This window comes from Pleurodeles waltl, chromosome 10, assembly GCF_031143425.1.
Source record: "Pleurodeles waltl isolate 20211129_DDA chromosome 10, aPleWal1.hap1.20221129, whole genome shotgun sequence".
Lineage (NCBI taxonomy): Eukaryota > Metazoa > Chordata > Amphibia > Caudata > Salamandridae > Pleurodeles > Pleurodeles waltl.
The window spans coordinates 7,596,811-7,624,231 of record NC_090449.1 but is presented as its reverse complement, the minus strand read 5'-3'; the positions used below and the strand labels follow the sequence as shown (position 1 = coordinate 7,624,231).

Here is a 27,421-nt window from a genome sequence, read left to right as displayed (position 1 = left end):
TCGACCACACTACCACAAAATAGAGCATTAGTATTATCTATTTTTACCACTATTTTACCTCTAAGGGGAACCCTTGGACTCTGTGCATGCTATTCCTTACTTTGAAATAGCACATACAGAGCCAACTTCCTACACTATGTTTACAATTGAAAGTGTGCTGAGGCCTGCTAACCAGGCCCCAGCACCAGTGTTCTTTCCCTAAACCTGTACTTTTGTATCCACTATTGGCAGACCCTGGCATCCAGATAAGTCCCTTGTAACTGGTACTTCTAGTACCAAGGGCCCTGATGCCAAGGAAGGTCTCTAAGGGCTGCAGCATGTCTTATGCCACCCTAGAGACCTCTCACTCAGCACAGACACACTGCTTGCCAGCTTGTGTGTGCTAGTGAGGACAAAACGAGTAAGTCGACATGGCACTCCCCTCAGGGTGCCATGCCAGCCTCTCACTGCCTATGCAGTATAGGTAAGACACCCCTCTAGCAGGCCTTACAGCCCTAAGGCAGGGTGCACTATACCATAGGTGAGGGTACCAGTGCATGAGCATGGTACCCCTACAGTGTCTAAACAAAAACCTTAGACATTGTAAGTGCAGGGTAGCCATAAGAGTATATGGTCTGGGAGTTTGTCAAACACGAACTCCACAGCACCATAATGGCTACACTGAAAACTGGGAAGTTTGGTATCAAACTTCTCAGCACAATAAATGCACACTGATGCCAGTGTACATTTTATTGTAAAATACACCCCAGAGGGCACCTTAGAGGTGCCCCCTGAAACTTAACCGACTATCTGTGTAGGCTGACTAGTTTTAGCAGCCTGCCACAAACCGAGACATGTTGCTGGCCCCATGGGGAGAGTGCCTTTGTCACTCTGAGGCCAGTAACAAAGCCTGCACTGGGTGGAGATGCTAACACCTCCCCCAGGCAGGAATTGTCACACCTGGCGGTGAGCCTCAAAGGCTCACCTCCTTTGTGCCAACCCAGCAGGACACTCCAGCTAGTGGAGTTGCCCGCCCCCTCCGGCCAGGCCCCACTTTTGGCGGCAAGGCCGGAGAAAATAATGAGAAAAACAAGGAGGAGTCACTGGCCAGTCAGGACAGCCCCTAAGGTGTCCTGAGCTGAAGTGACTCTAACTTTTAGAAATCCTCCATCTTGCAGATGGAGGATTCCCCCAATAGGGTTAGGATTGTGACCCCCTCCCCTTGGGAGGAGGCACAAAGAGGGTGTTCCCACCCTCAGGGCTAGTAGCCATTGGCTACTAACCCCCCAGACCTAAACACGCCCTTAAATTTAGTATTTAAGGGCTACCCTGAACCCTAGAAAATTAGATTCCTGCAACTACAAGAAGAAGGACTGCCTAGCTGAAAACCCCTGCAGAGGAAGACCAGAAGACGACAACTGCCTTGGCTCCAGAAACTCACCGGCCTGTCTCCTGCCTTCCAAAGATCCTGCTCCAGCGACGCCTTCCAAAGGGACCAGCGACCTCGACATCCTCTGAGGACTGCCCCTGCTTCGAAAAGACAAGAAACTCCCGAGGACAGCGGACCTGCTCCAAGAAAAGCTGCAACTTTGTTTCCAGCAGCTTTAAAGAACCCTGCAAGCTCCCCGCAAGAAGCGTGAGACTTGCAACACTGCACCCGGCGACCCCGACTCGGCTGGTGGCGATCCAACACCTCAGGAGGGACCCCAGGACTACTCTAAGACTGTGAGTACCAAAACCTGTCCCCCCTGAGCCCCCACAGCGCCGCCTGCAGAGGGAATCCCGAGGCTTCCCCTGACCGCGACTCTTTGAATCCTAAGTCCCGACACCTGGGAGAGACCCTGCACCCGCAGCCCCCAGGACCCGAAGGACCGGACTTTCACTGGAAGAGTGACCCCCAGGAGTCCCTCTCCCTTGACCAAGTGGAGGTTTCCCCGAGGAACCCCCCCCTTGCCTGCCTGCAGCGCTGAAGAGATCCCGAGATCTCCCATTGACTTCCATTACAAACCCGACGCTTGTTTCTACACTGCACCCGGCCGCCCCCGCGCTGCTGAGGGTGAAATTTCTGTGTGGGCTTGTGTCCCCCCCGGTGCCCTACAAAACCCCCCTGGTCTGCCCTCCGAAGACGCGGGTACTTACCTGCAAGCAGACCGGAACCGGGGCACCCCCTTCTCTCCATTCTAGCCTATGCGTTTTGGGCACCACTTTGAACTCTGCACCTGACCGGCCCTGAGCTGCTGGTGTGGTGACTTTGGGGTTGCTCTGAACCCCCAACGGTGGGCTACCTTGGACCAAGAACTAAGCCCTGTAAGTGTCTTACTTACCTGGTTAACCTAACAAATACTTACCTCCCCTAGGAACTGTGAAAATTGCACTAAGTGTCCACTTTTAAAACAGCTATTTGTGAATAACTTGAAAAGTATACATGCAATTTTGATGATTTGAAGTTCCTAAAGTACTTACCTGCAATACCTTTCGAATGAGATATTACATGTAGAATTTGAACCTGTGGTTCTTAAAATAAACTAAGAAAAGATATTTTTCTATATAAAAACCTATTGGCTGGATTTGTCTCTGAGTGTGTGTACCTCATTTATTGTCTGTGTGTATGTACAACAAATGCTTAACACTACTCCTTGGATAAGCCTACTGCTCGACCACACTACCACAAAATAGAGCATTCGTATTATCTCTTTTTGCCACTATCTTACCTCTAAGGGGAACCCTTGGACTCTGTGCATGCTATTCCTTACTTTGAAATAGCACATACAGAGCCAACTTCCTACATTGGTGGATCAGCGGTGGGGTACAAGACTTTGCATTTGCTGGACTACTCAGCCAATACCTGATCACACGACAAATTCCAAAATTGTCATTAGAAATTCATTTTTGCAATTTGAAATTTTTCTAAATTCTTAAAAGTCCTGCTAGGGCCTTGTGTGTTAAGTCCCTGTTTAGCATTTTCTTTTTAGAGTTTAAAAGTTTGTTAAAAGTTTGAAATTAGATTCTAGAAACAGTTTTAGATTCTTTAAAAAGTCTTCCAACTCTTAGCAAAATAATGTCTGATACAGAGATGAATGTGGTGGAACTCGACACCACACCTTACCTCCATCTTAAGATGAGGGAGCTAAGGTCTCTCTGTAATATCAAAAAAATAACCATTGGCTCCAGACCTACCAAAATCCAGCTCCAGGAGCTGTTGGCAGAGTTTGAAAAAGCCAACCCCTCTGATGATGACCTCACAGAGGAAGAAATTAGTGACTTGGAGGCCAATGTCCCTCCTCCAGTCCTAAATAGGGAGAACAGGACCCCTCAAGTCCTGTCTCCAACTGTGTTAGTCAGAAATAGTGAGTCCCTCACAGGAGGGTCCCACATTTCTGAAATCACTGAGGATGCTCTCAGTGAAGATGACCTCCTGTTAGCCAGGATGGCCAAAAGATTGGCTTTAGAGAGACAGCTCCTAGCCATAGAAAGGGAAAGACAAGAGATGGGCCTAGGACCCATCAATGGTGGCAGCAATATAAATAGGGTCAGAGATTCTCCTGACATGTTAAAAATCCCCAAAGGGATTGTGACAAAATTTGAAGATGGTGATGACATCACCAAATGGTTCACAGCTTTTGAGAGGGCTTGTGTAACCAGAAAAGTGAACAGATCTCACTGGGGTGCTCTCCTTTGGGAAATGTTCACTGGAAAGTGTAGGGATAGACTCCTCACACTCTCTGGAAAAGATGCAGAATCTTATGACCTCATGAAGGGTACCCTGATTGAGGGCTTTGGATTCTCCACTGAGGAGTACAGGATTAGGTTCAGGGGGGCTCAAAAATCCTCGAGCCAGACCTGGGTTGACTTTGTTGACTACTCAGTGAAAACACTAGATGGTTGGATTCAAGGCAGTGGTGTAAGTAATTATGATGGGCTGTACAATTTATTTGTGAAAGAACACCTGTTAAGTAATTGTTTCAATGATAAACTGCATCAGCATCTGGTAGACCTAGGACCAATTTCTCCCCAAGAATTGGGAAAGAAGGCGGACCATTGGGTCAAGACAAGGGTGTCCAAGACTTCAACAGGGGGTGACCAAAAGAAAGGGGTCACAAAGACTCCCCAGGGGAAGGGTGATGAGACAACCAAAACTAAAAATAGTAAAGAGTCTTCTACAGGCCCCCAAAAACCTGCACAGGAGGGTGGGCCCAGAGCCTCTTCACAAAACAATGGGTACAAGGGTAAAAACTTTGATCCCAAAAAGGCCTGGTGTCATAGCTGTAAACAGCATGGACACCAAACTGGAGACAAGGCCTGTCCCAAGAAAGGTTCCACTCCAAACTCCCATCCAGGTAACACTGGTATGGCTAGTCTCCAAGTGGGATCAACAGTGTGCCCAGAGCAAATCAGGGTCCACACTGAAGCTACTCTAGTTTCTGAGGGTGGGGTGGATTTAGCCACACTAGCTGTCTGGCCGCCTAACATGCAAAAATACAGACAGCAACTCTTAATTAATGGGACTAGAATAGAGGGCCTGAGGGATACAGGTGCCAGTGTCACCATGGTGACAGAGAAACTGGTTTCCCCTGGCCAATACCTGACTGGAAAAACTTACACAGTCACCAACGCTGACAATCAGAGAAAAGTACATCCCATGGCAATGGTTACTTTAGAATGGGGAGGGGTCAATGGCCTGAAACAGGTGGTGGTCTCCTCAAATATCCCAGTGGACTGTCTGCTTGGAAATGACCTGGAGTCCTCAGCATGGGCTGAGGTAGAACTAAAAACCCATGCAGCAATGCTGGGTATCCCTGAACTGGTGTGTGTGAAAACCAGAGCACAGTGCAAGGCACAGGGTGAACAAGTAGAGCTGGAGTCTGGAAGAATGGCCCAGCCTACCAAGAGGAAAGGAAAGTCAGTTGGGAAACCAACTGCAACACAGCAAAAGAAAGGGAACCTCTCTTCTCAGGAAGAAGTTCTGCCCTCTGAGGGAACTGAGCCTTTGGAGCTTGAACCTTATCAGGTTGAGCTCTTAGGCCCAGGGGGACCCTCAAGGGAGGAGCTGTGTAAGGGACAAGAAACCTGTCCCTCTCTTGAAGGCCTTAGGCAGCAAGCTGCTGAAGAGTCCAAAGGCAAGAAAAATGGAACGCATAGGGTCTATTGGGAAGATGGACTCCTGTACACTGAGGCCAGAGACCCCAAACCTGGTGCCACTAGGAGAGTGGTAGTGCCTCAGCTGTTCAGAGAGTTCATCCTAACATTGGCCCATGACATTCCCCTTGCTGGACATTTGGGACAAACCAAGACGTGGGAGAGGTTAGTCAACCACTTCTACTGGCCCAATATGTCCAACATGGTTAAGGAGTTTTGCCTCTCCTGCCCCACCTGTCAAGCCAGTGGTAAGACAGGTGGACATCCAAAGGCCCCCCTCATTCCACTTCCAGTGGTGGGGGTTCCCTTTGAAAGAGTGGGTGTGGACATAGTTGGTCCACTAGAACCTCCCACAGCCTCAGGAAATATGTATATCCTGGTAGTAGTGGATCATGCTACCAGGTATCCTGAAGCTATTCCCCTTAGGTCGACTACTGCCCCTGCAGTAGCCAAGGCCCTCATTGGTATCTTTACCAGAGTGGGTTTCCCTAAGGAGGTGGTGTCTGACAGAGGTACCAACTTCATGTCAGCATACCTAAAGCACATGTGGAATGAGTGTGGAGTGACTTATAAATTCACTACACCATACCATCCACAAACTAATGGCTTGGTTGAGAGATTCAACAAGACATTAAAAGGCATGATCATGGGGCTCCCAGAAAAGCTCAAAAGGAGATGGGATGTCCTCTTGCCATGTCTGCTTTTCGCTTACAGAGAGGTGCCACAGAAGGGAGTAGGATTCTCACCCTTTGAACTTCTGTTTGGCCATCCTGTAAGGGGACCACTTGCCCTTGTTAAAGAAGGCTGGGAGAGACCTCTCCATGAGCCTAAACAGGACATAGTGGACTATGTGCTTGGCCTTCGCTCTAGAATGGCAGAGTACATGGAAAAGGCAACCAAAAACCTTGAGGCCAGCCAACAGCTCCAGAAGTTTTGGTATGACCAAAAGGCTGCACTGGTTGAGTTCCAACCAGGGCAGAAAGTCTGGGTTCTGGAGCCTGTGGCTCCCAGGGCACTCCAGGACAAATGGAGTGGCCCTTACCCAGTACTAGAAAGGAAGAGTCTGGTCACCTACCTGGTGGACCTGGGCACAAGCAGGAGCCCCAAGAGGGTGATCCATGTGAACCGCCTTAAGCTCTTCCATGACAGGGCTGATGTGAATCTGTTGATGGTAACAGATGAGGATCAGGAGGCAGAGAGTGAACCTCTCCCTGATCTTCTGTCATCAGACCCAAAAGATGGCACAGTAGATGGAGTGATCTACTCAGACACCCTCTCTGGCCAACAGCAAGCTGATTGTAGGAGAGTCCTACAACAGTTTCCTGAACTCTTCTCCTTAACCCCTGGTCAGACACACCTGTGTACCCATGATGTGGACACAGGAGACAGCATGCCTGTCAAGAACAAAATCTTTAGACAATCTGACCATGTTAAGGAAAGCATCAAGGTGGAAGTCCACAAGATGCTGGAATTGGGAGTAATTGAGCGCTCTGACAGCCCCTGGGCTAGCCCAGTGGTCTTAGTCCCCAAACCTCACACCAAAGATGGAAAGAAAGAGATGAGGTTTTGTGTGGACTACAGAGGGCTCAATTCTGTCACCAAGACAGATGCTCATCCAAAACCAAGAGCTGATGAGCTCATTGATAAATTAGGTGCTGCCAAATTTCTAAGTACCTTTGACTTGACAGCAGGGTACTGGCAAATAAAAATGGCACCTGGAGCAAAAGAAAAGACAGCATTCTCCACACCTGATGGGCATTATCAGTTTACTGTTATGCCCTTTGGTTTAAAGAATGCCCCTGCCACCTTCCAAAGGTTGGTGAATCAAGTCCTTGCTGGCTTGGAGTCCTTTAGCACAGCTTATCTTGATGATATTGCTGTCTTTAGCTCCACCTGGCAGGATCACCTGGTCCACCTGAAGAAGGTTTTGAAGGCTCTGCAATCTGCAGGCCTCTCTATCAAGGCATCCAAATGCCAGATAGGGCAGGGAACTGTGGTTTACTTGGGACACCTTGTAGGTGGAGGCCAAGTTCAGCCACTCCAACCCAAGATCCAGACTATTCTGGACTGGGTAGCTCCAAAAACCCAGACTCAAGTCAGGGCATTCCTTGGCTTGACTGGGTATTACAGGAGGTTTGTGAAGGGATATGGATCCATTGTGACAGCCCTCACTGAACTCACCTCCAAGAAAATGCCCAAGAAGGTGAACTGGACTGTGGAATGCCAACAGGCCTTTGACACCCTGAAACAAGCAATGTGCTCAGCACCAGTTCTAAAAGCTCCAGATTATTCTAAGCAGTTCATTGTGCAGACTGATGCCTCTGAACATGGGATAGGGGCAGTTTTGTCCCAAACAAATGATGATGGCCTTGACCAGCCTGTTGCTTTCATTAGCAGGAGGTTACTCCCCAGGGAGCAGCGTTGGAGTGCCATTGAGAGGGAGGCCTTTGCTGTGGTTTGGTCCCTGAAGAAGCTGAGACCATACCTCTTTGGGACTCACTTCCTAGTTCAAACTGACCACAGACCTCTCAAATGGCTGATGCAAATGAAAGGTGAAAATCCTAAACTGTTGAGGTGGTCCATCTCCCTACAGGGAATGGACTTTATAGTGGAACACAGACCTGGGACTGCCCATGCCAATGCAGATGGCCTTTCCAGGTTCTTCCACTTAGAAAATGAAGACTCTCTTGGGAAAGGTTAGTCTCATCCTCTTTCGTTTGGGGGGGGGGGTTGTGTAAGGAAATGCCTCCTTGGCATGGTTGCCCCCTGACATTTTGCCTTTGCTGATGCTATGTTTACAATTGAAAGTGTGCTGAGGCCTGCTAACCAGGCCCCAGCACCAGTGTTCTTTCCCTAAACCTGTACTTTTGTATCCACTATTGGCAGACCCTGGCATCCAGATAAGTCCCTTGTAACTGGTACTTCTAGTACCAATGGCCCTGATGCCAAGGAAGGTCTCTAAGGGCTGCAGCATGTCTTATGCCACCCTGGAGACCTCTCACTCAGCACAGACACACTGCTTGCCAGCTTGTGTGTGCTAGTGAGGACAAAACGAGTAAGTCGACATGGCACTCCCCTCAGGGTGCCATGCCAGCCTCTCACTGCCTATGCAGTATAGGTAAGACACCCCTCTAGCAGGCCTTACAGCCCTAAGGCAGGGTGCACTATACCATAGGTGAGGGTACCAGTGCATGAGCATGGTACCCCTACAGTGTCTAAACAAAAACCTTAGACATTGTAAGTGCAGGGTAGCCATAAGAGTATATGGTCTGGGAGTTTGTCAAACACGAACTCCACAGCACCATAATGGCTACACTGAAAACTGGGAAGTTTGGTATCAAACTTCTCAGCACAATAAATGCACACTGATGCCAGTGTACATTTTATTGTAAAATACACCCCAGAGGGCACCTTAGAGGTGCCCCCTGAAACTTAACCGACTATCTGTGTAGGCTGACTAGTTTTAGCAGCCTGCCACAAACCGAGACATGTTGCTGGCCCCATGGGGAGAGTGCCTTTGTCACTCTGAGGCCAGTAACAAAGCCTGCACTGGGTGGAGATGCTAACACCTCCCCCAGGCAGGAATTGTCACACCTGGCGGTGAGCCTCAAAGGCTCACCTCCTTTGTGCCAACCCAGCAGGACACTCCAGCTAGTGGAGTTGCCCGCCCCCTCCGGCCAGGCCCCACTTTTGGCGGCAAGGCCGGAGAAAATAATGAGAATAACAAGGAGTCGTCACTGGCCAGTCAGGACAGCCCCTAAGGTGTCCTGAGCTGAAGTGACTCTAACTTTTAGAAATCCTCCATCTTGCAGATGGAGGATTCCCCCAATAGGGTTAGGATTGTGACCCCCTCCCCTTGGGAGGAGGCACAAAGAGGGTGTACCCACCCTCAGGGCTAGTAGCCATTGGCTACTAACCCCCCAGACCTAAACACGCCCTTAAATTTAGTATTTAAGGGCTACCCTGAACCCTAGAAAATTAGATTCCTGCAACTACAAGAAGAAGGACTGCCTAGCTGAAAACCCCTGCAGAGGAAGACCAGAAGACGACAACTGCCTTGGCTCCAGAAACTCACCGGCCTGTCTCCTGCCTTCCAAAGATCCTGCTCCAGCGACGCCTTCCAAAGGGACCAGCGACCTCGACATCCTCTGAGGACTGCCCCTGCTTCGAAAAGACAAGAAACTCCCGAGGACAGCGGACCTGCTCCAAGAAAAGCTGCAACTTTGTTTCCAGCAGCTTTAAAGAACCCTGCAAGCTCCCCGCAAGAAGCGTGAGACTTGCAACACTGCACCCGGCGACCCCGACTCGGCTGGTGGCGATCCAACACCTCAGGAGGGACCCCAGGACTACTCTAAGACTGTGAGTACCAAAACCTGTCCCCCCTGAGCCCCCACAGCGCCGCCTGCAGAGGGAATCCCGAGGCTTCCCCTGACCACGACTCTTTGAATCCTAAGTCCCGACACCTGGGAGAGACCCTGCACCCGCAGCCCCCAGGACCCGAAGGACCGGACTTTCACTGGAGGAGTGACCCCCAGGAGTCCCTCTCCCTTGACCAAGTGGAGGTTTCCCCGAGGAACCCCCCCCTTGCCTGCCTGCAGCGCTGAAGAGATCCCGAGATCTCCCATTGACTTCCATTACAAACCCGACGCTTGTTTCTACACTGCACCCGGCCGCCCCCGCGCTGCTGAGGGTGAAATTTCTGTGTGGGCTTGTGTCCCCCCCGGTGCCCTACAAAACCCCCCTGGTCTGCCCTCCGAAGACGCGGGTACTTACCTGCAAGCAGACCGGAACCGGGGCACCCCCTTCTCTCCATTCTAGCCTATGCGTTTTGGGCACCACTTTGAACTCTGCACCTGACCGGCCCTGAGCTGCTGGTGTGGTGACTTTGGGGTTGCTCTGAACCCCCAACGGTGGGCTACCTTGGACCAAGAACTAAGCCCTGTAAGTGTCTTACTTACCTGGTTAACCTAACAAATACTTACCTCCCCTAGGAACTGTGAAAATTGCACTGTGTCCACTTTTAAAACAGCTATTTGTGAATAACTTGAAAAGTATACATGCAATTTTGATGATTTGAAGTTGCTAAAGTACTTACCTGCAATACCTTTCGAATGAGATATTACATGTAGAATTTGAACCTGTGGTTCTTAAAATAAACTAAGAAAAGATATTTTTCTATATAAAAACCTATTGGCTGGATTTGTCTCTGAGTGTGTGTACCTCATTTATTGTCTGTGTGTATGTACAACAAATGCTTAACACTACTCCTTGGATAAGCCTACTGCTCGACCACACTACCACAAAATAGAGCATTAGTATTATCTCTTTTTGCCACTATCTTACCTCTAAGGGGAACCCTTGGACTCTGTGCATGCTATTCCTTACTTTGAAATAGCACATACAGAGCCAACTTCCTACACACCTCCACCCAGAGTAGGCTTTTGTTTCTGTCCTCAGAGCACAAAGGCCCTCACCACATGGGGTCAGAATATCGTCTCTCAGCAGCAGGCTGGCACAGACCAGTCAGTCCTGCACTGAACAATTGGGTAAAATACAGGGGGCATCTCTAAGATCCCCTCTGTGTGCATTTTATAATAAATCCAGGACTGGCATCAATGTGGGTTTATTATTCTGAGAAGTTTGATACTAAACTTACCAGTATTCAGTGTAGCCATTATGGAGCTGTGGAGTTCGTTTTTGACTGACTCCCAGACCATATACTCTTTATGGCTACCCTGCACTTACAATGTCTAAGGTTTTGCTTAGACACTGTAGGGGCATAGTGCTCATGCACCTATGCCCTCACCTGTGGTATAGTGCACCCTGCCTTAGGGTTGTAAGGCCTGCTAGAGGGGTGACTTACCTATGCCACAGGCAGTGTGAGGTTGGCATGGCACCCTGAGGGGAGTGCCATGTCGACTTAGCCATTTTCTCCCCACCAGCACACATAAGCTGGCAAGCAGTGTGTCTGTGCTGCGTGAGGGGTCCCTAGGGTGGCATAAGACGTGCTGCAGCCCTTAAAGACCTTCCCTGGCATCAGGGCCCTTGGTACCAGGGGTACCAGTTACAAGGGACTTAATCTGTGTGCCAGGGTTGTGCCAATTGTGGAGACAATGGTACATTTTAGGTGAAAGAACACTGGTGCTGGGGCCTGGTTAGCAGGGTCCCAGCACACTTCTCAGTCGTCAGCATCAGTATCAGACAAAAAGTGGGGGGTAATTGCAACAGGGAGCCATTTCCTTACAATGCCCCTTTCCCACTTACGTGCGAGAGGAACATAACGTACATTTGGTGGCAATTGTTTACATAATTGCCCCCACAAACCTGCCCCCTTAACTATTCTTTGAGAACATACCTGTCTCAGGGATTCTACATGATCTGTATAAATATATCTCACACAGACAAGGTTATTAGAGGGCTTCCTACCAGATGCCAGCTATGCTGCATGTCACCTTGCTGCAGAAATCAGCCTTTGTGTCACCGCGGAGTCTGACCGAAACCTCATTCCAAGGTAACGAGGTTGTGGGGGTGCTTCTCTTGGACACGGTACTGGCAGATTAGGTGTAGCACTCTTAGCTCTCATTAAGTTAGGGATTAGGTTCTCTATGCTATGGGTTTAACATGTCATGTTTATTACAATGTGGTTGGGTGGGGTTGTATTTACAAATCATTTTTTTCAATCATGCTTTTATTATTCATTATCCTAATCATTGCAGCTCATGCATTTTATCGTAGATTGCAGTCCTTTCAATAAAAATATTAAACTCTCCTGCATTTTCTGTGTGTCAACATGACTCCTCTGCTTGTGAGCCGGTAGGGTTGGGCCGACAGTTATGACGTGTAGGAATGGTTTAGTCACCTACAAACGTGCTGTCATCCCTAAATCAGCAGTCTGCCTAGGAGCGAGAGTTCAACTACGACAGAGATAGCTACACACAATACATTCACAAAATAACCATCAGAAATAGCATAAAAATACACAGGGGCCTATGGGAGGGCCAAACCATAGACTAAAAAAGTGGGATGTGAAATAGTGACCCCAACCAAGGTAGTGTGGTTGTTAGCTAGGAGCTTGGGTCTGGGGGCAGATAGAAACACCAGAGGTAAGTTCAACAAGTGTCCCCAGCAACCAGGTGCAAGGTAGTTACCCACCCAGGTGTCCCTTAGGCTAGCACAAGGAGTAGTGGTTGGAGTTAGTGGGATTAAGGATCCTTCCCAGTGGACCTCGAGGAAACCAGGAGATAAGAGGATGGATGGAGTTTGTCTCTACCGCAGGATACCCAGAAGACAGGAGTACCTACACCATGGACCTGGATGCAGAGGGTAGAGGGACTCTCTGAAGTCAGTGGAAGCTCTAGATTGTCCAGCTGCTGTCCTGACCCGTGGACTAGGCCAGTGGAATCTAGAAATGGAGTTTGGACGTGGAGGACCTTCAAAGGAAGGTGGCAGAGTTGAGAACCCTTAGAGGTGCTCAGGTGGCAATGTCCGCCCTCCTGAAGGTGATGTTCCTGCAAGTCAGTGGAAAAAGTCCAGCTGCATGGTCCAGGAGCTGCAGAAGATCCTAAGAGTCGCCTACGAGTTGTCCCTCAATGGTCACCGGATTGCAGGAGGTCACTAACAAGCACTGTCAAGTGCAAGCAGGTGCTGAAGAAGTGTAAAGAAATGGCTTCCTGTTGCAGTTACCCCCCACTTTTTGCTTGATACTGATGCTGACTTGACTGAGAAGTGTGCTGGGACCCTGCTAACCAGGCCCCAGCACCAGTGTTCTTTCACCTAAAATGTACCATTGTTTCCACAATTGGCACAACCCTGGCACCTAGGTAAGTCCCTTGTAACTGGTACCCCTGGTACCAAGGGCCCTGATGCCAGGGAAGGTCTCTAAGGGCTGCAGCATGTCTTATGCCTCCCTAGGGACCCCTCACTCAGCACAGACACACTGCTTACCAGCTTGTGTGTGCTGGTGGGGAGAAAATGACTAAGTCGACATGGCACTCCCCTCAGGGTGCCATGCCAACCTCACACTGCCTGTGGCATAGGTAAGTCACCCCTCTAGCAGGCCTTACAGCCCTAAGGCAGGGTGCACTATACCACAGGTGAGGGCATAGGTGCATGAGCACTATGCCCCTACAGTGTCTGAGCAAAACCTTAGACATTGTAAGTGCAGGGTAACCATAAGAGTATATGGGCTGGGAGTCTGTCAAAAACGAACTCCACAGCTCCATAATGGCTACACTGAATACTGGGAAGTTTAGTATCAAACTTCTCAGAATAATAAACCCACACTGATGCCAGTGTCGGATTTATTAAAAAATGCACACAGAGGGCATCTTAGAGATACCCCCTGTATTTTACCCAATTGTTCAGTGCAGGACTGACTGGTCTCTGCCAGCCTGCTACTGAGAGACGAGTTTCTGACCCCATGTGGTGAGAGCCTTTGTGCTCTCTGAGGACAGAAACAAAGCCTGCTCTGGGTGGAGGTGCTTCACACCTCCCCCCTGCAGGAACTGCAACACCTAGCAGTGAGTTTCAAAGGCTCAAGCTTCGTGTTACAATGCCCCAGGGCACTCCAGCTAGTGGAGATGCCCGCCTCCTGGACCCAGCCCCCACTTTTGGCGGCAAGTCCAGGAGAGATAATAAGAAAAACAAGGAGTCGTCACTGGCCAGTCAGGACAGCCCCTAAGGTGTCCTGAGCTGAGGTGACTCTGACTTTTAGAAATCCTCCATCTTGTAGAAGGAGGATTCCCCCAACAGGGATAGGAATGTGACCCCCTCCCCTTGGGAGGAGGCACAAAGAGGGTGTACCCACCCTCAGGGCTAGTAGCCATTGGCTACTAACCCCCAGACCTAAACACGCCCTTAAATTTAGTATTTAAGGGCTCCCCTGAACGTAAGAATTTAGATTCCTGCAACTAACAAGAAGAGGACTGCTGAGCTGAAAGACCCCTGCAGAGGAAGAAAAGAAGACACCAACTGCTTTGGCCCCAGACTTACCGGCCTGTCTCTTGCCTTCCAAAGAAACCTGCTCCAGCGACGCTTCCCAAGGGACCAGCGACCTCTGAATCCTCAGAGGACTGCCCTGCTTCAAGAAAGACAAGAAACTCCAGAGGACAGCGTCACTTCTCCAAAAGAACTGCAACTTTGTTTCAAAGGAGCGGATTTAAAGACCCCTGCAACTCCCTGCAAGAAGCGTGAGACTTGCAACACTGCACCCGGCGACCCCGACTCGACTGGTGGAGAACCAACACCTCAGGGAGGACCCTCCGGCGACTCCGAGTCCGTGAGTAACCAAAGTTGTCCCCCCTGACCCCCCACAGCGACGCCTGCAGAGGGAATCCCGAGGCTCCCCCTGACCGCGACTGCCTGAACCTAAAGTCCTGACGGCTGGAAAAGACCCTGCACCCGCAGCCCCCAGCACCTGAAGGAACGGAACTTCTGTGCAGGAGTGACCCCCAGGAGGCCTTCTCCCTTGCCCAGGTGGTGGCTACCCCGAGGAGCCCCCCCCCCCTTGCCTGCCTGCACCGCTGAAGAGACCCCTTGGTCTCTCATTGAAAACCCGACGCGTGTTTGCACACTGCACCCGACCGCCCCCGCGCTGCTGAGGGTGTACTTTTTGTGCTGACTTGTGTCCCCCCCGGTGCCCTTCAAAACCCCCCTGGTCTGCCCTCCGAAGACGCGGGTACTTACCTGCTGGCAGACTGGAACCGGGGCACCCCCTTCTCTCCTTTGAAGCCTATGTGTTTTGGGCACCTCTTTGACCTCTGCACCTGACCGGCCCTGAGCTGCTGGTGTGGTAACTTTGGGGTTGCTCTGAACCCCCAACGGTGGGCTACCTTGGACCCAAAACGGTGACCTGTAAGTGATTTACTTACCTGCTAAAAATAGCAATACTTTACCTCCCCCAGGAACTGTGAAAATTGCACTGTCCACTTTTAAAACAGCTTATTGTGTTTTATGTAAAAAAGTATATATGCTACTGTGATTATTCAAAGTTCCTAAAGTACTTACCTGCAATACCTTTCAAATGAGATATTACATGTAGAATTTGAACCTGTGATTCCTAAAATAAACTAAGAAAATATATTTTTCTATAACAGAACCTATTGGCTGGATTTGTCTCTGAGTGTGTGTTCCTTCTTTATTGCCTGTGTGTATGTACAACAAATGCTTAACACTACTCCTTGGATAAGCCTACTGCGCGACCACACTACCACAAAATAGAGCATTAGTATTATCTCTTTTTGCCACTATCTTACCTCTAAGGGGAACCCTTGGAATCTGTGCATGCTATTCCTTACTTTGAAATAGCACATACAGAGCCAACTTCCTACAAGAAGTGTTTGCAAAGTTTTGGGAACCAGCAAGGTGCAGGAGACTCTACCCAGGAGTGGGACTCAGGGCTGGCCTTCAGCACACAGGAAGGCCAGCAGAAGTCATTGGTGCCCCAACAAGTGACCACAGGCGATGGACACAAAGTTACAAGGAGGCCTCAGCAGCACAGCAAAACAGAAGTCCCATGTCGCAGGACAGGGGCTGATCTTCGTGTTGGAGTGCTGGAGGCCGGCCTTCTTGCGCCTGAAGAGCTCCTAGAGTTTAAGCCTTGGCAAGTGCAACAGTCTTGGTGCACAGGGGTTCCTGTCCAGTGGCAGGAGCCTACAGTCTCCCAAGCTGGTTAGAAGACAAACAGGACCCAGCGGAGGCCACAGACTCACCACCTGTGCTGCAGTCGGATGTCCAGGGGACAGCAGACTCCACCGCCTGGTCACCGTTGTCTTGAGGTGCCTGTGACTGCAGGGGAGTGACTCCTTCACTCCAAGGTAGATTCCTTTGTGCTTCCTGTTGTAAAGAATTGTTGACCCTGGAGGATGCACAGCCCATGGATGTTGCAAAATTCGTGCAGGATCCTGAGAAACAGTGTTGAAGTGGGAGCCTTCCCACCAGAAGCAGAAGTGTTTCAGTTCCAAAGCACACCAGCAGTTGTACCCGATGCCAAGAGCAGAAGATGTCTTGCCGATAGTTCCTTGGAGAGTCTTGCTTGGTAAATCGGAGGACCCATCCACAGGGGAGTCCTTAAGTAACACTAAAAGGGGGTTGGTCTCACTCTGAAGGGGCCCACCTATCAGAGGGGTCAGGGATGTCATCTTCCTGTCCTAACCTGTCAGATGCTTCCAGGGGCTTCTGCCCATTTTGTTTCCAAGGTGGCCACCTGGCAGAGCTCTGTGCACTTCCCTAGGGGAGGAGCTGGACAGGCGGTGATCACTCCCCTGTCCTTTGTGTAGTTTTGCGCCAGAGCAGTAACAAGGGTTTCCTTAACTGGTGCAAACTGAATTCTGCAAGGAGGGCAGCAAATGTGCCCTTCAAAACAGTCTGGTGGTGCTCAGAGGCCACCCCATCCCAACCCTTAGACACCTAATACACACGGATAGGTGGTCACAACCTTCCCTTGCAGGAAATCTTTTGTTCTGCTTCTTTGGCCTGAGCCTTGCTCACCAGCAAGAGGGCAGAGCAGTGTCTGGGGTCAGCAGCAGGGTGGGCTGGCAGCTAGACCCCTAAGGCTGCATAGGCATAATGGGGGATCCTATAAGGAACCCCCAGAGTACATGGTGGTATGTAACTAACACTATAATCGGTGTAGCTCCATGATTCCAACTTGTTTAATACAAAACATGCCTAGGTTCGGAGAAGCCATTATGTAGTTAGACCACTCGTGTTGACCAGTGTCCACTACATGGCTTCCCCGCACTTAGAATCCAGGAATTGGCCTGGGGTATGTAGGGGCACCCTGCTGATGCAGGCATACCCTCACACTTGGGACCTTGCTTCCTGCCCTTGGGCTGAAGAGCCCCCCAGAGGAGTAACTTATAGTGTCTAAGTGCAGTGACCAGGTTTGGTGCTGAAAGAGTGCATGCAACATTTCACACAGGCTGCAATGGCAGACCTGCAGACACAGTTTACATGGGCTCCCATGGGTGGCACAATACATGTTGCAGCCCATGGGAGACCCCTTGTGTACCAATACCCTGGGTACCTAAGGCCATATACTTGGGGCTTACATGGTTGCACCAGTATGCCAATTGTGGGTGTAAAAAGTTACCAAGCAACCAAATATAGGGGAGAAAGCACTGGTGCCCTGGATAGCAGGATCCCAGTGCACTACAGTCCATGAAATACTGACACCATACAAAAATAATGGGTGGGTAATGTAGGAAGTTGGCTCTGTATGTGCTATTTCAAAGTAAGGAATAGCATGCACAGAGTCCAAGGGTTCCCCTTAGAGGTAAAATAGTGGTAAAAATAGATAATACTAATGCTCTATTTTGTGGTAGTGTGGTCGAGCAGTAGGCTTATCCAAGGAGTAGTGTTAAGCATTTGTTGTACATACACATAGACAATAAATGAGGTACACACACTCAGAGACAAATCCAGCCAATAGGTTTTTATATAGAAAAATATATTTTCTTAGTTTATTTTAAGAACCACAGGTTCAAATCCTACATGTAATATCTCATTCGAAAGGTATTGCAGGTAAGTACTTTAGGAACTTTAAATCATAAAAATTGCATGTATACTTTTCAAGTTATTGACAAATAGCTGTTTTAAAAGTGGACACTTAGTGCAATTTTCACAGTTCCTGGGGGAGGTAAGTTTTTGTTAGTTTTACCGGGTAAGTAAGACACTTACAGGGTTCAGTTCTTGGTCCAAGGTAGCCCACCGTTGGGGGTTCAGAGCAACCCCAAAGTCACCACACCAGCAGCTCAGGGCCGGTCAGGTGCAGAGTTCAAAGTGGTGCCCAAAACACATAGGCTAGAATGGAGAGAAGGGGGTGCCCCGGTTCCGGTCTGCTTGCAGGTAAGTACCCGCGTCTTCGGAGGGCAGACCAGGGGGGTTTTGTGGGGCACCGGGGGGGACACAAGCCCACACAGAAATTTCACCCTCAGCAGCGCTGGGGCGGCCGGGTGCAGTGTAGAAACAAGCGTCGGGTTCGCAATGTTAGTCTATGAGAGATCTCGGGATCTCTTCAGCGCTGCAGGCAGGCAAGGGGGGGGTTCCTCGGGGAAACCTCCACTTGGGCAAGGGAGAGGGACTCCTGGGGGTCACTTCTCCAGTGAAAGTCCGGTCCTTCAGGTCCTGGGGGCTGCGGGTGCAGGGTCTCTCCCAGGCGTCGGGACTTAGGATTCAAAGAATCGCGGTCAGGGGAAGCCTCGGGATTCCCTCTGCAGGCGGCGCTGTGGGGGCTCAGGGGGGACAGGTTTTGGTACTCACAGTATCAGAGTAGTCCTGGGGTCCCTCCTGAGGTGTCGGATCTCCACCAGCCGAGTCGGGGTCGCCGGGTGCAGTGTTGCAAGTCTCACGCTTCTTGCGGGGAGCTTGCAGGGTTCTTTCAAGGCTGCTGGAAACAAAGTTGCAGCCTTTCTTGGAGCAGGTCCGCTGTCCTCGGGAGTTTCTTGTCTTTTCGAAGCAGGGGCAGTCCTCAGAGGATGTCGAGGTCGCTGGTCCCTTTGGAAGGCGTCGCTGGAGCAGGATCTTTGGAAGGCAGGAGACAGGCCGGTGAGTTTCTGGAGCCAAGGCAGTTGTCGTCTTCTGGTCTTCCTCTGCAGGGGTTTTCAGCTAGGCAGTCCTTTTTCTTGTAGTTGCAGGAATCTGATTTTCTAGGGTTCAGGGTAGCCCTTAAATACTAAATTTAAGGGCGTGTTTAGGTCTGGGGGATTAGTAGCCAATGGCTACTAGCCCTGAGGGTAGGTACACCCTCTTTGTGCCTCCTCCCAAGGGGAGGGGGTCACAATCCTAACCCTATTGGGGGAATCCTCCATCTGCAAGATGGAGGATTTCTAAAAGTTAGTCACTTCAGCTCAGGACACCTTAGGGGCTGTCCTGACTGGCCAGTGACTCCTCCTTGTTGCTTTCTTTGTTCCCTCCAGCCTTGCCGCCAAAAGTGGGGGCCGTGGCCGGAGGGGGCGGGCTACTCCACTAAGCTGCAGTGCCCTGCTGGGCTGTGACAAAGGGGTGAGCCTTTGAGGCTCACTGCCAGGTGTTACAGCTCCTGCCTGGGGGAGGTGTTAGCATCTCCACCCAGTGCAGGCTTTGTTACTGGCCTCAGAGTGGCAAAGGCACTCTCCCCATGGGGCCAGCAACATGTCTCTGGTGTGGCAGGCTGCTGGAACTAGTCAGCCTACACAGACAGTCGGTTAAGTTTCAGGGGGCACCTCTAAGGTGCCCTCTGTGGTGTATTTTACAATAAAATGTACACTGGCATCAGTGTGCATTTATTGTGCTGAGAAGTTTGATACCAAACTTCCCAGTTTTCAGTGTAGCCATTATGGTGCTGTGGAGTTCGTGTTTGACAGACTCCCAGACCATATACTCTTATGGCTACCCTGCACTTACAATGTCTAAGGTTTTGTTTAGACACTGTAGGGGTACCATGCTCATGCACTGGTACCCTCACCTATGGTATAGTGCACCCTGCCTTAGGGCTGTAAGGCCTGCTAGAGGGGTGTCTTACCTATACTGCATAGGCAGTGAGAGGCTGGCATGGCACCCTGAGGGGAGTGCCATGTCGACTTACTCGTTTTGTCCTCACTAGCACACACAAGCTGGCAAGCAGTGTGTCTGTGCTGAGTGAGAGGTCTCCAGGGTGGCATAAGACATGCTGCAGCCCTTAGAGACCTTCCTTGGCATCAGGGCCCTTGGTACTAGAAGTACCAGTTACAAGGGACTTATCTGGATGCCAGGGTCTGCCAATTGTGGATACAAAAGTACAGGTTAGGGAAAGAACACTGGTGCTGATGCCTGGTTAGCAGGCCTCAGCACACTTTCAATTGTAAACATAGCATCAGCAAAGGCAAAAAGTCAGGGGGCAACCATGCCAAGGAGGCATTTCCTTACAGGTAATACAACCAGAACCCAGCTTACTACACCCTGCACCCAGCCGCCCCTATGCAGCTGAGGGTGTGTGGTGCTGACCTGTGGCTTTCCTCCCCACACCCCCAAGTGTTGATTTAAACCCCCCCCCTTCAGGGTCAGTGCCCTGAAACCGCTGGTACTGTCCTGCCAAGTATCCATTTTGGAGTGCCTCCAGTCTCCATTGGATTCCATTGGGGGCCCAGTACCAACTTTGACCTGTGCACCTGGTCGGCCCGGTGTTGCTGGTGGTGTGCCCCTAGATAAGTCACCCCTCTAGCAGGCCTTACAGCCCTAAAGCAGGGTGCACTATACCATAGGTGAGGGCATAAGTGCATGAGCACTATGCCCCTACAGTGTCTAAGCAAAACCTTAGACATTGTAAGTGCAGGGTAGCCATAAGAGTATATGGTCTGGGAGTCTGTCATGCACAAACTCCACAGCACCATAATGGCTACACTGAAAACTGTGAAGTTTGGTATCAAACTTCTCAGCACAATAAATGCACACTGATGCCAGTGTACATTTTATTGTAACATACACCCCAGAGGGAACCTTAGAGGTGCCCCCCTGAAACCTTAACCAACTACCCGTGTAGGCTGACTGGTTTTAGCAGCCTGTCACACTCCAGACATGTTGCTGGCCACATGGGGAGAGTGCCTTTTGTCACTCTGTGGCTAGTAACACAGCCTGTACTGGGTGGAGGTGCTTCACACCTCCCCCTTCAGGAACTGTAACACCTGGCGGTGAGCCTCAAAGGCTCACCCCCTTTGTTACAGCACCCCACCACCCCCTCTGGCCACGGCCCCACTTTTGGCGGCAAGGCCGGAGGAGATAATGAGAAAAACAAGGAGTCGTCACTGGCCAGTCAGGACAACCCCTAAGGTGTCCTGAGCTGAGGCGACTCTGACTTTTAGAAATCCTCCATCTTGCAGATGGAGGATTCCCCCAATAGGATTAGGGCTGTGCCCCCCTCCCCTCAGGGAGGAGGCACAAAGAGGGTGTAGCCACCCTCAGGGTTAGTAGCCATTGGCTACTAACCCCCAGACCTAAACACACCCCTAAATTGAGTAATTAGGGGCCCCAGAACCAAGCATAGATTCCTGCAACCTGAAGACGAAGAAGGGCTGCTGACCTGAAGCCCTGCTGAGAAGACGGAGACACCAACTGCTTTGGCCCCAGCCCTACCGGCCTCTCCCCACTTTGAGAAAAACAGCAACGCATCCCCCAGGGCCCAGCGACCTCTGAAGCCTCAGAGGACTACCCTGCATCTAAAAGGACCAAGAACTCCAGAGGACAGCGGCCCTGTTCCACAAAGACTGAATCTTGCAACAAAGAAACAACTTTAAAGGACTCCACGTTTCCCGCCGGAAGCGTGAAACTTTCCACTCTGCACCTGACGCCCCCGGCTCTATCTGCGGAGAAACAACACTACAGGGAGGACTCCCCGGCGACTGCGAGCCCGTGAGTAGCCAGAGTTGACCCCCTGATCCCCCACAGCGATGCCTGCAGAGGGAATCCAGAGGCTCCCCCTGACCGCGACTGCCTGCTTCAAAGAACCCGACGCATGGTAAAGACTCTGCCCCCGCAGCCCCCAGGACCTGAAGGATCTGACCTCCAGTGCAAAAGCAACCCCCAGGTGGCCCTCTCCCTTGCCCAGGTGGTGGCTACCCCGAGGAGCGCCCCCCTTGCCTGCCTGCCTGCTTCGCTGAAGAGACCCCTGGGTCTCTCATGGAAACCAGTTGCAAACCCGACGCCTGTTTGCACTCTGCACCCGGCCGCTACTCTGCCGCTGAGGATGTACTTTTTGTGCTGACTTGTGCACCCCCTTCTCCATTGAAGCCTATGCGTTTTGGGCACCACTCTGACCTCTGCACCTGACCGGCCCTGAGCTGCTGATGTGGTAACTTTGGGGTTGCCCTGAACCCCCAACGGTGGGCTACCTTGGACCCAACTTTGAACCCTGTAGGTGTTTCTTACCTGCAAAACTAACCAAAACTTACCTCCCCAGGAACTGTTGAAAATTGCACTGTCTAGTTTTAAAATAGCTTATTGCCATTTTTGCTAAAACTGTACATGATATTGTGTTGATTCGAAGTTCCTAAGATACCTGAGTGAAATACCTTTCATTTAAAGTATTACTTGAAAATCTTGAACCAGTGGTTCTTAAAATAAACTAAGAAAAGATTTTTGCCACTCTGTGCATGCTATTTCTTACTTTGAAATGGTACATACAGAGCCAACTTCCTACAAGTATTATCTACTTTAGCTTCTGTAAAGCCTCTCAGGAGCCCTGGACTGTTTGCACACCATACCTCACTTTGGTATTGCATATACAGAGCCAGTTTCCTACAGATTGGATAATCAACAAGCCTTGGTTGTTGCAGGGGGCCAGTTCCCCAGGTATAGCTGCAGGGAGACTCCGAGAGGTGTCAGCGTCTCTAGACTTCGGTGAAGTGGCTGGGCTGGGCTCCAAACATTCTTCTCCAGGCTCGTCCTTCCCTCTGCGGGCCTGATTTGCAGTGGGGCAGAGCACTGGACATTGAAAGTGGTGCCTGCAGGTGCAGGAGAACAGCTCCTCTTCTCCAAGGGAGTACTTTTCCGATTGTTGAGGTGCTTGGCAGTCCTCCAAGGGTTTTGGGGAGGATGTCCAGCTCTTCGTGAAGTCATCCAAGTGATGGTAAAAGTGCAAGCAGCCTGGCAGGGTTTCATGTCAGTCTTAGGTGCAGGTCTTCAGTGTGCGCTCTTCTCGGTTCTTCTTTCTTCCTGTTTCCAGTAGCCAAATCTGATTCCCTGGTCAAGAGGGCACCTAAGTACTCAGTTTAGGGTCTGAATGGTAGTAGCCAATGGGCAACATACCCTTGGAGTCACTACACCCTCTAGATGACCACTTCCTGCGGGGAGTGGGCATCATCTGGTCCCAGAGTTCCGAATTCCGCCACACACAAGATGGTGGAATTCTCCTTTTCGTGTACACTGCAGGCTGCTTCCACATGGCAAGACAACCATTGTATACAACTCCACTAGAGCTATTGGTAGTCCCTCACAAGAAGCTCTTCAACAGGAAGCACCTTCTCACGTGGGATCAAGGGATAGACATCCAAATCCCAGACAGTGCAATCTGGCTCCTGTTGCCCTAGGGTAACTATACCCATCACCGGAATGTATGGACTTGCTCAAGGAAGCAAGTTGACCTACCTCTAGAGTGGAAGGAATTTGTCTCAACACAGTGATCCCCTAAAACATGTGGTACAAAATCTGGTATGATATCTCCATTGTTTGAGGTACATCAAGATAAGGTTGTCCTATGAACCAACCCTAAATCCTTGCCAAAAATGTTGTCCTTTTGACATGAATCAAACTATTGAATTTCCAGTTTTCTTTCCCAAGCCATACTCTGTAGCAGAATAACTTAGTACACTGGATGTAAAAAGAGCACTAATATATTACCTTAACATAACTAAACCCTTGTATAAAACACAATTATCACAGTCTCAAAAACAAGGAAAGGACATGAAATATCAAAGGCTGATATCGCTAGATAGTTAAGTGCATACTGATATGTACCAATAAAGCAAAAGGGACATTTCCAGTTCCACTAAGAGCACACTTCACTAGGAAAAGGCTTGCTTCTGTGGCTTTTCTGGATAACATTTCCTTAGCTGACATCTGCAAAACAGCAACATGGTCAAACCCACACACATTCAATAAACATTACTTTATGGATGTCCAAGCACGTGAAGAAGCCGGTATTGGACAGACTTACTCAGAACTTTCTTTTAAACCATCTGCACCATCCATTGACTAACCACCGCTAGAGAAAAACTGCTTTACAGTCTATGCACAGCATATATATCTACAGCTGCAAATGTATTGTTACTTACCCCCCATAGACATCTTATTTGTAGCATCTAGTATTGTAGATTCACAGGCACTTACCCACCTCCCGGTAGTTATTTGTTTGTGTCAGATACTGTGTTCTTTATTACTTGAATGTGTATATTGTACATATTCTCCTTGGCTAAACTTATAGTGCATGGCCAGCATTATATACTATTTATAGCTCCACTGACATATCCTCCCGATGTGCACAAATCAATCAATGTAGGTGATGACCATGCGCATTACCACGGAGAGGAAGATCCACAATACATTGAGACTGGAAAGTCTTCGCAGATAAAGCAGTTACAAATATCCAAGCCAACGCTAGATGGCAGGTGTATGCACGATATCTACATCAGTATCTACATCAATCAATGAGCTGTCACTGTACCAGAGATGGGCCAGCCAAAGCCTACTGGAGTCAGCACAGGAGGGTCTCCCCTTTGAAGATTTTGTGAGAAAATGCCCTAGCAGTGATGTCAGCGAGGGGCAGAGCTGAGGCCCCCATATGAGATGTGACCATTGACTCCTGGGTGATGCCACTTTGAATTGTCCGATCATGCTGTGCAGAAGGTTTGGGACTGGGGCAGAGATGTGATTTGGCATACCAGGATAAACTCTAGTTACAAGTAAGTAAATTCGTTTTTCTGTTGGAGTTAATATTGCTACAGTGGCTGGAACTATTCTAGGAACCAGGCAAGATTATAGTAATAACCTGTTGACATGTATACTGTGTCCCACCATAAACAGACTCCAGGTCCTGCAGAATTTTGTGGTTAGAGAAGTCTTTACTATTCCCTTAAGTACATATTTGAGAAGGGCAGCACAAGCACATTTGATGTGCATTGAATCATTTATTCAATTTGAAACCTTGTTTTTAACTCCTAAAACGATCCAATGGAAGGCTCAAATCACATTTTACTCCTTGTACTGATGGTAGGATCTAATAAGGCTCATGTAATCCGAATATAGGTTGGGAGGGTAAGGCCTTTCCAGCTGTTACAGGTATCGCTTGCAGTACGCTTCCAGAGAAATTGACACATGTTGATAATCTTACGACATTTAGGAAGTCCTGGGCACCTTGCTGTTTTAGGGTGCCCTAGCCTCACAACGTGGTTGCAGTTTTTGTCCATCAGTGCCATATAAGACTCATTATCTGGTTTTCCACTTTGAGTATCTTAGTCAAGTAGTGCAGATGTATTTTCCCAAATGAGCACATTCTTATCTTGGTGGAAGTAATGCTCCATCTCTGTGTACTGTCATTGTTTATGTTGATCCTGTGTGTAATTCAGTGTACCTTTTCATTCTTCTGCAGCCGACATCCCTCCTTCTCCAGGAAACATTCCCACCACTCACCCATTAATGGTGCGCCATGCAGACCACAGCTCCTTAACCCTGGGCAGTGGCTCTTCCACGACTCGTCTGGCCCAAGGCATTGGTCGCAGCCAGAGGACTCTGAGGCAGCTGACTGCCAACACTGGCCACACTATTCATGTCCACTACCCTGGGAACAGGCAGCCAAACCCGCCTCTGATACTGCAAAGGTGAGGATTTGAGCTCTGCTCTTGAATGCATCAGTTCCAATGAATTATGAAGTGCATGATGAATGGCGAATGTGAGGCTTTAAGTTGTCATAGAGAATAATATACTGATGGCACTGCATTGAAGTGTGATTTTGTAGTCGGAGCAGACGTGATGGGAGAAGGTAAATGACATTGTCACCCCCACTTTTTGTCTGGTATGTGATGCAGTTTTGACAGAAGTGCACTGGGGTTCCTGCTAACCAAGCCCCAGTGCCAGATCTCTTTCCCTAAACTGTACAATTGTTCCCAAGATGGAAATACTTTTGGCACCCGCGTAAGTCCCTAGTAAATGGTACCCCTGGTATCTATGGCTTGGGTGTAGGAAGCTGGCTCTGTATATAATATCTCAAAGTGAGAGAGAGCACACAGAGCCCAGGGGTTCCCCAAGAGGCTTGACAGAGGCAATAATAGATAATACTAATGCTCTATTTGTGGTAGTGTGGTCGAGCAGTAGGCTTATCAGAGGGTAGTGTTAAGCATAAAGGCAGTAAATGAGAACACACACTCAGACTTAACTCCAGGCCAATAGATTTTTATATAGAAAACTATTATTTTCTTAATTTGTTTTAGACCCATAAGATTCCGATATCAAGTAAGTACATAAATTGTAAGGTACTTGGCATAGGTAAATATAGAACTTTGAATGAAAACAGTAATGAACACATGTAGGGAGTTGGCTCTGTATGCACTATTTCAAAGTAAGGAATAGTATGCACAGAGTCCAAGGGTTCCCCTTAGAGGTAAGATGGTGGCAAAAAGAGATAATACTAATGCTCTATTTTGTGGTAGTGTGGTCGAGCACTAGGCTTATCAAAGGAGTAGTGTTAAGCATTTGTTGTACATACACACAGGCAATAAATGAGGAACACACACTCAGAGACAAATCCAGGCCAATAGGTTTTGTTATAGAAAAATATATTTTCTTAGTTTATTTTAAGAACCACAGGTTCAAATTCTACATGTAATATCTCATTTGAAAGGTATTGCAGGTAAGTACTCTAGGAACTTTGAATCATTACATTAGCATGTATACTTTTTACATAAAACACAATAAGCTGTTTTAAAAGTGGACACTTAGTGCAATTTTCACAGTTCCTGGGGGAGGTAAAGTAATGTTAGTTTTAACAGGTAAGTAAGTCACTTACAGGTTTCAGTTTTTGGTCCAAGGTTGGGGGTTCAGAGCAACCCCAAAGTTACCACACCAGCAGCTCAGAGCCGGTCAGGTACAGAGGTCAAAGTGGTGCCCAAAACACATAGGCTTCAATGGAGAAGGGGGTGCCCCAGTTCCAGTCTGCCAGCAGGTAAGTACCCGCGTCTTCGGAGGGCAGACCAGGGGGGTTTTGTAGGGCACCGGGTGGGGACACCAGTCAGCACAGAAAGTACACCCTCAGCGGCACGGGGGCGGCCGGGTGCAGTGTGCAAACAAGCATCGGGTTCACAATACAAAGCAATGGGAGACCAAGGGGTCTCTTCAGCGATGCAGGCAAGGGGGGGGGCTCCTCGGGGTAGCCACCACTTGGGCAAGGGAGAGGGCCTCCTGGGGGTCACTCCTGCACTGGAGTTTGGATCCTTCCTGTCCTGGGGGCTGCGGGTGCTGTGTCCCTACCAGACGTCGGGTTCTTAGAAGCAGGCAGTCGCGGTCAGGGGGAGCCTCGGGATTCCCTCAGCAGGCGTCGCTGTGGAGGCTCAGGGGGGGCAACTCTGGCTACTCACGGTCTCGCAGTCGCCGGGGAGTCCTCCCTGAAGTGATTGTTATCCACAAGTCGAGCCGGGGGCGTCTGGTGCAGTGTGCCAAGTCTTACGCTTCCGGCGGGAAACGCAAGTTGTTTCAAAGTTGCTTCTTTGTTTCAAAGTTGCAGTCTTTGGTGAACAGAGCCGCTGTCGTCGGGAGTTCTTGGTCCTTCTAGATGCAGGGCAGTCCTCTGAGACTTCAGAGGTCGCTG

General features: G+C 49.6%; 1 protein-coding gene across 10 annotated transcripts in view; it reads left to right on the top strand.

The window, feature by feature from the left end:
- HUWE1 (HECT, UBA and WWE domain containing E3 ubiquitin protein ligase 1) overlaps positions 1-27,421 on the top strand; it is a 1,403,674-nt gene that overhangs the window by 882,924 nt on the left and 493,329 nt on the right. For all 10 annotated transcript variants that reach the window (XM_069209338.1, XM_069209335.1, XM_069209339.1 and 7 more), the window contains one exon: positions 25,211-25,439. In XM_069209338.1, coding sequence (XP_069065439.1) covers positions 25,211-25,439 — 229 coding nt within the window. The remainder of the gene's footprint in view (positions 1-25,210; positions 25,440-27,421) is intronic.